The sequence below is a fragment of the Ptychodera flava genome, chromosome 1 (assembly GCF_041260155.1).
Source record: "Ptychodera flava strain L36383 chromosome 1, AS_Pfla_20210202, whole genome shotgun sequence".
NCBI classification, from domain to species: domain Eukaryota; kingdom Metazoa; phylum Hemichordata; class Enteropneusta; family Ptychoderidae; genus Ptychodera; species Ptychodera flava.
Genome location: NC_091928.1, coordinates 22,528,356 through 22,541,726, shown reverse-complemented (window position 1 = coordinate 22,541,726; position 13,371 = coordinate 22,528,356). Strand labels below are relative to the sequence as shown.

General features: G+C 37.8%; 2 protein-coding genes across 3 annotated transcripts in view; one reads left to right on the top strand and one right to left on the bottom strand.

Moving 5' to 3' along the window:
• Nucleotides 1–13,371, bottom strand: part of LOC139133031 (SCY1-like protein 2) — a 429,639-nt gene that overhangs the window by 128,624 nt on the left and 287,644 nt on the right. The window lies entirely within an intron of this gene.
• LOC139133058 (TNF receptor-associated factor 6-like) overlaps nucleotides 1–13,371 on the top strand; it is a 40,712-nt gene that overhangs the window by 16,210 nt on the left and 11,131 nt on the right. For both annotated transcript variants that reach the window (XM_070699462.1, XM_070699470.1), the window contains exons 3-6: nucleotides 5,483–5,741; nucleotides 9,849–9,900; nucleotides 10,518–10,616; nucleotides 11,812–11,973. In XM_070699462.1, the coding sequence (XP_070555563.1) occupies nucleotides 5,509–5,741; nucleotides 9,849–9,900; nucleotides 10,518–10,616; nucleotides 11,812–11,973 (546 nt within the window). In that variant the 5' untranslated portion in view covers nucleotides 5,483–5,508. The remainder of the gene's footprint in view (nucleotides 1–5,482; nucleotides 5,742–9,848; nucleotides 9,901–10,517; nucleotides 10,617–11,811; nucleotides 11,974–13,371) is intronic.

The following is a 13,371-nucleotide window of genomic DNA, read 5'->3' as shown; positions in this document are numbered from 1 at the left end:
CAGGTGTGGCCAGTTTGTTTGTGACCTTTACTGTATCAATTGTGACAAATGTCAACAAACTCCGGGTAGTTCAGGATCTGACATGTCAAGAGTACATTAGCAGAGAGCTTGGTCAGATTTCACGAATGCGGCGATTCTTCTTCTAGCAGAAGTTGAGGGATTGTTCAGGGAGGGAATGGAGAACACACAATATCAACAGGTGTCTGTGGGATTACCGTTTACTATTATTGTCTCATTGATGACCGCTGACGGTGACCATTGAAGTTTTCAGTAAAAGGAGGAAGTATACACAGACAATTTTGTGTGTCACTGGGCTGTAAGTGTTGTATATATGTCTGTACTGTAACTAGAATCAAGCATTCCAGATATTGCATGCATTTCAGTTGACAACCTTCGTTGAACCCTTGCTACTCCCGATTTCCGTATTAATCCTTTGAGCTCTACAGCCAATTTCTGTCACCTTTATGAAATATTCCCAAGTCAAATTTTTGCGATGTTTTGCCAAAATTTTGATCGAAAACTGTAGCAAGAGAAACGAGATGTCCATTTGATCCAAAGTTATCAAACAAATTACCAAAAATTTCATAAAAATAGATAAAATGTTGCACTAAAATTTTGGTGGGAAAAATTACAGCACTCCAAGGGTTAACCTTGTACCCATATTTCATGCAAATTGAAGACAAATTGCAACATTTCTTCACTTCTTGAAACACAAAAGCACAAAAAAGACAAGCTAAGTACTAAACAGATACAAGTTTCTGCTTGTTTGGATAGCAAATTTTATCTGAGATAGAAAGAAATATGGTCATATTTACAGTGCCTCTTATATGGGTCTATTCAAAGATAAGATACCTTTATTGCAATACCTTTACATCTACAGCTCTTACTTCCTGGAGTACCAGATGTCATGTTACAATATGGGTCACAGTACAGGGTATTGCAATGCATATTGGGTAAAAATTTCCACTACGTGTGATTGGTATCGTAAAGTGCTGTGGATACAATCCGGTGCAGACTGTAGTATACTGTACAGTATTCTGTTTGAGGTCACAGGTTAAACTGAAAACGTGTGTTCTTGTTTACATTTGATGCACATCACCGACCTAGCTGGCCACATTGCATCGTCGGTGTGTACAGTAAAACGTGAATTTCTATTTCCAAGCAAGGAGAAGCTGATCAAATAATCTTCCTTCTCTTAGCTCCTTTACTACTATATGATCTTAAATTTGATTGTTAACGTCAACTTGAGAACACTTGTACATAGTTGGTATCGCCTACCAAACTGGTCAAATCAGTGCACTAGAGATGAAAACGTGTTTCCCAGCCTAAAGGAATTAGTTCTTTTACAGGGGCATAAAATTTTACAACTCGGGAAATAAACTCAAGGATGTAAATTAATGCTTCACCTAGGATGTTTGTGAGGAAGGTTATCGTAACCCAGAATGAAACGCCAATGAAAACAATGAAATGTTTGTTTCGTCGTTTGTCAGTAACTCTTACAGTTAGTCTGATTTCAACAAGTAAACTTTCCCTTTCTGCAACTAACAAAATGTCAGTTTCCGGAAAACAGTCAATGATTTGTGTGACGTTTTGTCCACAGTACTTGAGACGAATATTCCTACTTCAGTTTTGCATACGGTAGAATGAAGGCAGACATTAGTCTTGATATACCGGTACCCTGTACACATATTCCCAGAGAAATTGCAGCAATTGTCTATAAAAGGTCAAGAGCCCAGCTCACATTTTGAATGCATGTTCTTACATTTTGTAATGCATAGTTTGAATATTTGAATTACATTATTTGCTTATTTTGAATGCATAGCTTACATATTTGAATATATAATTTGCTTATTTTGAATGCATAGTTTGCATATTTGAATTACATTTTGCTTATTTTGAACACATAGTTGCATATTTGAATTTACATAATTTGCTTATTTTGAATGCACAGTTGCATATTTGAATGCATAATTTGCTTATTTTGAACACATTGTTGCATATTTGAATTACATAATTTGCTTATTTTGAATGCATAGTTGCATATTTGAATATATAATTTGCTTATTTTGAATGCATAGTTGCGTATTTGAATTACATAATTTTGCTTATTTTGAATGCCTGGTTTGCATTTTGGAACACATAATTTGTTTATTCAGAATGCATAGTATGTATACCGGTATTTGAATGCATACTTGCCTTCTTAGGAACACACGCTTGGCATACTCTGCATACCGGTACATATGATATTGCACATATTTTTCATGCATACTTGACATATATTTAAGGTAGGACACAACTCATGACAACATTCTAAAGTTTTTTCCGATTTGAAATTTCTGTTGGTACCAATCAAGTAGGCTTGTAGATAATTTGTACCATGAATCTAGAGAAGAAATTGAAAAGAATTTTCAATTAGAACAGACAAACCACTTTTTTATGAAATATCTACGGTATGCCAGTAGTACGGGGCACATACATGTACTCAAAAACTACAAATTGTCACACTTGTGCAACCAGCAGCAGAATCTGTCACTGTATTTGCCAAAAGTGGTCTTGTTTCAGGCAAAACATGGCGAGATCAGGTCTTGCAGGAAGAGTAGCAGCATATTTTACCATTAACCGTCACCACAATGGTTTTGCCCAAACGCATTGTTTTCAGTGGTGATTGTGGACCTGGTCACAGAAAGTCAGGGGTATTACAGGTGAAAGGCTGGATTTCTATGCCCATATGAACGGAGATTTCATTTAGATTTACGAAGCTGGATAAAAAGTGTTTGGGGTTCTTCAGTCCTTTTCAATGGACTTTCACTGGTTCATTGAGGCAATGTGGAACAGCTTTTAATATTACAACAGTACAACAGTCAGCCCCAAAACAAGTATCCAAAAGCCTTGGGAAGGAGCAACAACTACATATATAACGGTAGTATACCGGTACATTCCGTTCACATTAAGGTAGATCACGTCTCGGGGACAGATATTCGGACTCTCAAACTTTTTCAATTCTTTTCTGATCTACCACTTGTGAGGGTTCATTTTAAAGCTCTCGGTGTAAGAAAACTTTTCACTGGCTTAGTTTTTCAAAAATCAAAAATCTTAATTTTCTCCATAGAGTTCACACAGAGAAGGCAGCCATTTTGAATTTTGAATATTGGTAAATCATGGGTAATTTGTTTCTCTAGTACCAAAATTTGCACGGTGACCCCGATTTTTATTCTTGATTTAGGACGAGAATGGCTGAAAGTTTCATTAAGGAAAGTTTGAGCAAAAGGTTTCGTCTTTCACTTTCAAGTTAAATTAGTTTCCCCTTTAGGTTTGAAATTGATTGCAAAATTCAAACTGTGAGAAGAGGAAATTTTACCATAAAACCGTTAAAATGTTAATGATTGTTTGTAATGTTCATGTACCAGTACTTTGGCAGGATGATTTCATCAGGTGTGAATTCTACTTCCTGATCACAGCAGTGTACCATATACCGGTACCAGGAGAAATACTTCACATCAACAATTGTCAAATTTATAACCTGCTTGACCGGTTCAAAGTACACTTTTAAGTTGCAAATATCTTTTCATTCTGGCTGGTTTTAAAAGTCATAAACAAATCACGGCCAAACCATATACAGTTGAGTGGAAGGCTGTCTGTGGCTGAACCAATCATGTTGACAAGCCCCAACTTATCGTGTGTGTACCGGTATTAGGTCACAATGCAGAATATAGAAAGTCTGTTTTGATTTAAGGTTCATGTCGTTCAATATTTGATTTGTAGAACAGAATTTTATATAAAATATGTGGGATACTAGCCAACAAACCACACCCGGCAACAGTTTGCCACAAGATTTTGACCATATGAAATATACCGTAGGGCACACTGTATGCACAAGTGATAGCGATCTCGTGAAGTGGTTGAAATAAAATGGTATACCCATTGCTGAGATGGTTTTTATGTAACAACAGTATATTTAAATTCTCGTATGAAACATCAAATAATTATTTTTCTCTATCTAAGTGCTCACGAGCTTTCTAAATATTTCATACCTTGGCCAATCAGATCGCTGTATTTGCGCCATCAACATACTGATATGATATACCCTGCTCGTACTACCACATGAGTTAAACCCGGAATTCAAATGGACCACAGTACAGACAATACCACATGGGCAAATGCACGTAGAAATATGTGTATTTCCATATGCATTTGCACGCCTAGTTTTGTCTGTACAGCTATCACCTGATGTTTTGTGCGCACTTGATCCACTGAACACAGTGTGTCAGTTCTATTCTGGAGTAGAACTATTGTTATAACACTTGTTAAGTGAAAGCTAGGCCTGAGTAGCAGGACTGCTATTGAAGCCTAATGAAGGGTTGTTACTAAATATAGAATTGTATTTACAAGACACTTCCTACTTCTGACAAGAATTTGGAATTTTTTTTTGTGAGTGTTTATTGTTTCTCTGAACTTTGTCATCAGATCCTTTGACATGTAATGTCAAAGCTTGCTACCATAACATTGATAACAACAAACTAACAGTTTTCATCTTTCTTGTGTGCATAAATTCTGAAAGTCTCAACAAAATCTCTTATGTTACAAATGGTCCTGTGACGTTATAACATGTACGTACGGTATGTATCAGCCCTATGACACAAGGGTTTTTTATGCAGCATCCAACAGATGTCCTCTATCAATCACATGTTATTACAAACTTGTGCTTGTACATCAATTTGACATTTTTAACCAGTTCTCCTGATTTTCTGAATACAAAGGTCACAGTACGTCTGCCAGCACTGTTGAAAACGCTGTGAAAGAATGAAATCTTGTGGTTTAAGGATGCTAGTTTAAGACTCATTTTCAGAGGTATACTTCAATTACCGTTTGTTGTACTCAGGCCTAAAAGATGATCTCCACTCTCCCATGATGCATTGCTAATGGTATCAAAATGGCAGAGTCCCTTGTAAATCAAAAGCTACACAAGTTGATGAACAATTTTGAAGGTAGATTTTGTGAGAAACAGCTGACATGGTCTGAACGCTCCTGAAAAGTCCCAGAAAAATCCTGGAAAATAAAATTGAATCCTGAAAAATCCTGGGGAATTGATAATCCGCCCACATTCAGTTGTGGTATTGGAAACTGATATTGAAAGTGATTTTTGGAAAATGATTGTATGTTACTAATCGTATCTGGAAAACAGTATTTTAGACCTAAAAATGACCTTGAAAGTCCTTGACTTTTAAGTGACTTTGTGTATATTGACCTTGAAAACAGTATTTTAGACCTAAAAATGACCTTGAAAGTCCTTGACTTTTAAGTGACTTTGTGTATAATGACCTTTAACTGATAAGTGATTAAAATGCTGTACACAGTTTTGCTATTGAGGAAATGCAAAAGTGTAGATTAGTCCCACAATGTGGTATGAGTATAATTTGAAATGCTTAAATGCAATAATGTGAGCATTGTGATCATAATGCATTGAAAGACGTTTTCGTTGCAGGCTAATGGTTTCGTAGCCAACCAATCATGAGTCAGAGATTGGAGAGTGGCATGCCAACTGGTCCTGGACCGCCGTCTTCCATGGATCCCAGGTACAGCATGTACACCACCACTGAGGAAACAGAGGGATATGACGTGCAGTTCGTGCCTGCCCTTGAGCAAAAGTACGAATGCCCTATTTGCCTGATGGCATTGCGTGATCCGATGCAGACGGAGTGTGGACATAGATTCTGCAGGGCATGTATTTATCGCTCTATCAGGTAAAAAACGTGTTAAGACACTTCAAAAATACGAAAATCTGAAGGCGTGAAAAAGGGCCACTGGCCACGGATGTGGCCAGTGGATGATACAATATCCTTATTGTATCAGAATTTTAACCCTTTCACCCCCAGTTCCCTGTATACACAGGGTTCTCAAAAATTTTGAAGTAGGCGGAAAATTCAGAAAAGTAGGCGGTTAGCTTCTGTGTGCAAACAGGTTCCCTGGGCGGGCGGGTGTGGGGGGGAGACAGTTCTAAGCAATTTCATGCATTCTTATACAGTGTATAAAAGGCTATTCCAACATACACACAGGGGGAGGGTTTCAGGGAGGGTGTGCAAGAAACTTTTAAAATTTGAAGACATTTTGGAGTAATTTCATGCATCATTGTACTGTATGAAAGACCATTTCAGCATGAGAGTGTTAAGGATTATTTTTAAATTTGAAGACATTTCTGAGCAATTTCATGCATTCTTATACAGTGTATAGAAGGCTATTTCAACATATACAAAGGGGGAGAGGGTTTCAGGGACGGGATCCCTCGTCCCTGTGGGCAAGAAATTTTTAAATTTTGAAGACATTTTTGAGTGATTTTATGCATTCTTGTACAGTATAAAAGACCATTTCAGAATACAGAATAATCATTATCATTGCCAATTACAACATGTTTTCAAGGGATAAAGTTTAAAAAAGTCAGAAAAATTAATTTGATATCACTCGGGCCTGTCAACTGCATTCAGTTGACATGGATAATAGCAAAATTTCACCAGACTGTTGTGTAGAATTATGTTTAGCTCATGACTTGAACAAACATTTTGAAATACATCATAGAATTTTCACAACCCAGATAACAATCCGCTAGAATCCTGACCAGCCTGGCTGTACAAAGTGTTTTACTGATTTGAAGATACAGTAAAATCAAAGAGTTTATTCAATTCAATGAATAATAGGAACACAATTTTCAGTGATTCTAATTCACTGTACTAATTTCACAATAAAACGAATCCGCGAGCTGATTATTGATTTTTTGCTGATGTTGAATATAATTGAAAAAGAGAGCAGTGTTCATGTTTGATAAAACCTCAAACTAACGACACTGAACGCCAGCCTGTACTACACCGTGTGTGTACAAAGTACCGGTAGTCAATTGTAACACAGTACACACAACGCGATATCGGTCGACCTGAAATTTGACACTGTGATCGACGTAGCGTTTCAGAAGTACGAAAAGTGAGACCAAGTAATTTTTTGATCTAAACCTCCCAAAACCAACAGACAAAGTCAGAAAATCAAAGTTTTCAAGCGTCGACTTTCTCTTCCGAGATGCACACTTAACCACGGCCCCTCCACAAAACGCGATGTCGATCGACTTGAGTTGACATCGTGATCGACCATGGATAGATTGACGTGGCGTTTCGAAAGTATGAAAAATGAGACTCAGTAACTTGTAGTCGCTTTAGATTTGATCAAAAACCTACCAAACCCATCAGACTAGGCCCTCCTCTTACGCAGAAAACAAAAGCTCTCAAGCGTCGACTTTCTCTTCCGCGTTTGAGCGAAACAAAAGTCGGCTTCATTCGGAAATGGTCGGCTATTCGCGGGCATAACGTAATTGTATGTTAGTCCAATTTTCGGCTATACCCGATGTGAACGTCGGAATAATTCGGGCTGTGATCGGGCGAGCGAGGTTGACCTCGAGAGCGATTCCCAGTCACGGCGCGGTGTACAGTACAACACGTTCGCTGATCGCGGTTCTACAGTGATAGCAACAAGTTCACCGCGTAAATTGCTAGACTACATATAGCTACATCGGCACTTCTGAAATATCTGCGGCTTGCAAGACCACCAAAAAAGTCTAATTATTGTTGTTATCAAAACCAGAGTTTCCGGGCCAGAGAGCGAAACAGTGCTGAAAAGTAGCCGGCCATAATACGAAAGTAGCCGGTCAATTTGGCCGGCATCCGGCTAAAAATGAACACGCTGAATACAGGTCCAACTTTACCATTGAAAACAATGGATTTGGGACAAACCATGGTGGTGAAAGGGTTAATTAAAGCCTCCTAGAAGGTTCTTGAAAAGTCCTAGAAAATCTAGTAAGTCCTTTAAAAATTGATAAGCCACCCGTAATGTTCAAACATCACAATATGATCGGCCATAATATTGTAAAAATAGACATAAAATGATATATTAAAATGATATAATGTAAATGTGATACTTCGAAATGGTGTTATTACCGTACCTTTAACCCCTTGACTACCAAGGCCAATGTATTCCTATATACCAGGCCCCTTATGTAAATATTGATAAAATCTGGGGTGTGGTCATTGCATGAACACTGCTTAGAGTAAAAATTAAGTAAGTACCAATAAACCATATATTTTCTGAATCAGCATGAAATTTCCCACTTTTTCATATGTAAATTTTGTATTTCCAGGTCACGTGACTAATCACATGAAACGTCATGTGACCAGAGTTGGCAAAGAATATGAATATTTGAAGCATCAGGACGTGTTTTGAATCCATAAAATTATGCAAATTTGAATACAGTTGCAATTTTCATGGCATTGTCTTTACACATATGTAATAATAACTACCCTTTACTTCATTTATAGATGTACCTATTTAAGATTTTTCTCACAAAAGGCAGAGTAAATGAACCATAAACATCAGCATCTGACATGATTCTGTATTTGAAAATCAACACATTTTATATTTGTAAACACCTGCTTTATTGTCTTCCTTGCAGGAACATGCATCTAAAATGGTTATGATTTATCAAAAAATAATTCACAATATTTAAAAATACATTTTAGGGAACAACATATCACATGACCAAACACATGACCAGTCATGTGACCAGTCATATTGATAATATGGCTGCTATAAAATTTCACTGGCTTATAGTAAAAAATTGTATTTCCTCTAGTTTCATTCACGAATATTGCTGTTAATAGAACACATTTACATATAAATCATTTGTTTTCAATAAATAAACATTTCATTTCATTAAAAAAAAAAACCATAAACATCTTCGCGATCATCCGTACTTCTGAAAACTGTAAACAATCAGCGCGACGCTTCAGTGATCAGCCTGACCTTTCAGGGTAGAGGTCATGGGTCACGACATTTGCTTCCGGATTTTGGCCATACTCGGACGTACGGGGGCGCAATCGCATTCAGGCCAGTTCGGAATACATCAATCTTAGTTGCGCCGAAATTACGGGATTTTTAGCGACAAAAACGAAGCAAATACGCCTATTTAACTGTGCCGATATTTCCGCACTCAAGGTATATGGTAATTCAATATGGCGCCAGAAATATCCGGCGCCATAGGTAGTCAAGGGGTTAAAATTGCTGTAAAAGTTATTGAATTTTGTGTGAGTGTATGGAGCATGGGTTAAACTGCGGTACATTTCCTCAGTAGAGATATTGCACACTATGAACAAATTGTAAATTCCTCCAGGATTTTGTTTCAGTCTGTTATTCAGTTAAAGTTGTGCTTTTTCTAAGAAACACACTTTTAAAAAAGACACCCATATCAGTGTTTTGGCTGGCAGCGGTGAGCAGGTAAATGTTACCTGAGTTCCCTCGTCGTTTTACTGGGGTTCCCCCTGGGTATATCTATGCAACTGAATAAGGGGACAGCATCAATGTTACTAGGGTTTGCAAAACACTATTATGAAATACACATTGTACAATCAGTTGTTGACCTTTCAGTTTTTGTTTGTCTTCAATGACAAAAATGATGCGTCATTGCATTCACTTTTAGTCAGTCACTGACCAAACTGACCAACCATCTATCTTTCCGTCACAAAATATCTCATCCACGGATTTGACAACAACTTCTGATGAATTTTCCTCCTTCCACTATCGTACATCATTTTGACATCTGATGCTCCTGAAGAACAATGGACTCAGTCTTCATAACAAAAACAATTAGGTTTCCTTAGGGGGCCTTCATAGCTTTACGACACAGCCTGACCCCTTAAGATTATAGTGATTAGTACAATTGTTTAATGTGGGCCCACTGTTTGTCAGTCTTACCTGACACATTTTAGAATACTTCTAAATACTTCTAAATCTCCCTGATGCTGATATTTTTTATGCAGGGATGCGGGTCCAAAGTGTCCAGTTGATCAATCGCCACTTTCAAAGGAAAAGGTAGGCACAATGATTTTAGTTTCAGGCTTCCTCATCTTATACTTGTATCCTGAATTTACTTGTATCCTGAAAAATACAGATGCAAATCTCCCCTGAGTCACTGCTATTGCCCATGTGCATATGCATTTCAGAACCCATTGCTAAGATCTGCTCTGACGAGTTTCTTTAAGTCTTTGCTGAAGGATTTTACACTGCTACTGTACCAGTATGTGCTCTTCAATTGGTTTTGCGATGGAATCCAATATGGCTCCACACGACTATGTGGTCATGATTTATTTAAATGTAAGCAGGACATAACTCAGACCCGAGACACAGCTAAACTAATTTTTCTTGTTGATGTGTAAAGTTTCTTATTTGACATATCCCTGTTAAAATGTAAAAACACTTTTCTCTTCACATTACATCCATGCATTACCACTTCTGTGCAAATATCTACGTCGTTTCATTCAAAATGAAATGTTTTATATGTAAAGCTTAATTCTCTTCCAACTCTACTGTGAACAAGTCCTTGATATGCCATTGACAATGACTTCCTCATGAAAATCATATCTCTGTTTGCATTTCATCTCAAATAATTTATTAAGGACCTCAATTTATGGCTAATTTTTTTATTGCAGGTTTTTCCAGATAACTTTGCCAAGCGTGAAATTCTAAGTCTGACAGTACACTGTCCAAACTCAGGATGTACTACCACTCTTGAACTTAGGGATTTAGAAGTAAGTGGCTTTGCATTCCAATGCTGGCAGCTGTCTGTTCAAATTTCTTGTAGTGCTAGTTTATACTGTGGAGTTAGTTTAACCCTTTGAGTGCCAAGATCAATTTTTGTCATCTTTCTAAAATTTACACCAGTCTTTTTTTTAAATTTTTGCCGCCAACATTTTGACAAAAACCCATAGCCAATGAAATATGATGTCCATTTGGTCCAAAATTATCAAAAAAATAGACAAAAAATCATAAAAATTAACAAAATGTTGCACTAAAATTTTGGTGGGAAAAATTACAGCATTCAAAGGGTTAACAAAACCAGTACTGTATGACTAAATGACGCAAATATGTACACCAGTTTGGGCTCATAGAAAACATAGGTGTAATGTGAATTCATACCAACACGTTCTTGTTGATTCTTTGAATGTTCCTAGACAATCCCCACACAATTTCGGTTTAATCCCCTGACTTCAAATTCTGGGCACATGGACATCCTGTACTCGTAAACTCATTAATATTCACATCAGCTGAGATGTGCACAGAATAGTATGATTGCTGGTGTCTTGCAATGCATTGCACTGCTCCATTGAATGCCAAGTATGCACTGAGATAGAAAGCCAGTGCTTCCAGGCACAGTGGCCGTGTAGAGTGTTAGAAGAAAAAGAATCATACTTTAAAAACAGAAGTTCCCTTCTATGAAACAAAATGGCACATTTACCTTACAGTCAGATAGTTATACCAGTAATATCAAGAAACACAAAATCTTTCAATGCCGTAATTACTGATCTCCTTCATCCTTTTATTTCTTTTGCTTTTCCAAATAATGAGACTCTTGTTATTGAAAGAAATTACTTTCATTCAGTATTTGTCTTGATACATGGATGAATAGGTAAAAATTTCAAATATTGTACACGAACCACAATTTCCCAAAATACCATCTTTCTAAAGCATTATTAAAATCATCCTTGGTGTTTAATGGTTGACATGTTCTTGCACCAGTGTGCCCCCCAACTTTTAAAACATTACAAAATCCATGTAGTCAGTTTTGGCATGGTTGGAATGTCTTTACATTAGCCCTGTACCATTACCAGTACACACAGTGTTTCACCAAACAAAACCTTCATGAGTCAATGGTACATTAGTTTACCTCAAGAGGGGGGCACTAAGTTTTGCCACATTTTGCAACATTCTTTTTTTTTGTTTCAGAACCATCGAGAAGAGTGTGAGTTTTTCACGCAGAGATGTCCCAATGGCTGTGGTGTAGCCGTCTCAAAACATTCAATGGCGTTGCATTTACAAGCAGAATGCGTTAAGAGAAGTACACTCTGCCAACACTGCCACAGACCTTTTATCTTTGACCAGGCCCAAGTAAGTAATACAAGAATACTGCCATATTGACTGAAAGATCCATTGCTTAAGGGCGCCCTCTACACTCCCTTCTCGCAACTGCCCCCCCCCCTTTTTTTTTTGAATCAGTCCATCATCCAACAGGCGTTAGCCCAATTACAGGATGAGGTACGCATAACCCACTAACGCCCAATGGAGCACTGAGGAGTAAAGTGCCTTGCCCAAGGGCACAACAAGAGGGGGGAAGTGTACGGGGGGTAGAGAGCGCCCTCGAAAGGCTGATCTTTTAGTCTAACTCCTAAGTTGGTCAAATTCTGCCATCTGTACTGTTAGGCCAAAAAAAGAAAAGAAATGTTTCTGGTCAGCGCACGCGTCACTTGAACAACAGCGCGTCACCCTTTTTACCTTCTCGTGTCTATTTATAGACAGAGAAGGTATTAGAGTTGAAAACCAATATGCTGCTGTCAAGAACTTCTGTCTGTCAAGACTTCCGTCTGTCAAGATCCGTTGACGTCATGCCATTGTGATGGGTCATATCATAAACTGGTGGGGGTGTTCATGGCTCAGGTTGAGGTGTGGGAGAACGATTTTGAGCTATGACAAAAATCAAAAGGGACTTAGCGGCATAGCCACAGTGTTAAGCCTTTCTCCAAGGTTTCTTAGTTGACTACAATCTATTACAGACTACTGAGCTGACGTTAGGGGTACTCTGTGTTTGCTCACTCTGTGAGCGCTAGTGTTTGGTACTGAGTTGCGTGGATATCCCCTCATGGCCTCACGTGATCTGGGCCTGTTGCATAATCTGCAGAGATGATCATATGCCTCCGAGTCTGAAAACTGTCATTGTGTAAGCCTGTCGGCATTTTCCTTGCATTTTTTCTCATTTAATTTTGCAAAATATCGGCGAGTACCTCAATATTTCAAGATAACCCTTTCTTCCCAATCGTTTCCTGGAGTTTCAGAGTCATATGAACGAAAATGAGTGAAAGTTTTAGACAGGAAAATCGGACGTCGGCCATGTTCAATGTTTACAGTACAATCAGAAGTTTACGTGGAGGAATTAACCAACAAACACAGGAGTGTTCATGATGCCCGCCCTCTAGAGGCAGACCCTCCTATATGAAGTACCACATTTGATGCTTGTGGAAAGCTTGACCACACAATGGAGCATTTAAACTTTTAGAAAATGACAAACTGAATAAAAAGGTATTCAGAAAATGTCAAATACTGAGGAAAAATGCGCAAATATTCAAAATAAACAGGTTAACTGATTGGTCAGCTATAAAAAACAATGAAATGTTTATGATCAAAAGTTTTTGAGATGCGCACATTTTAACAAATACAGAAATTATTAACATTATAAATATAAGACCAAACTATTTTTTCAGGGATGGGACAGGTTGGAAATGAGGGTGAGAG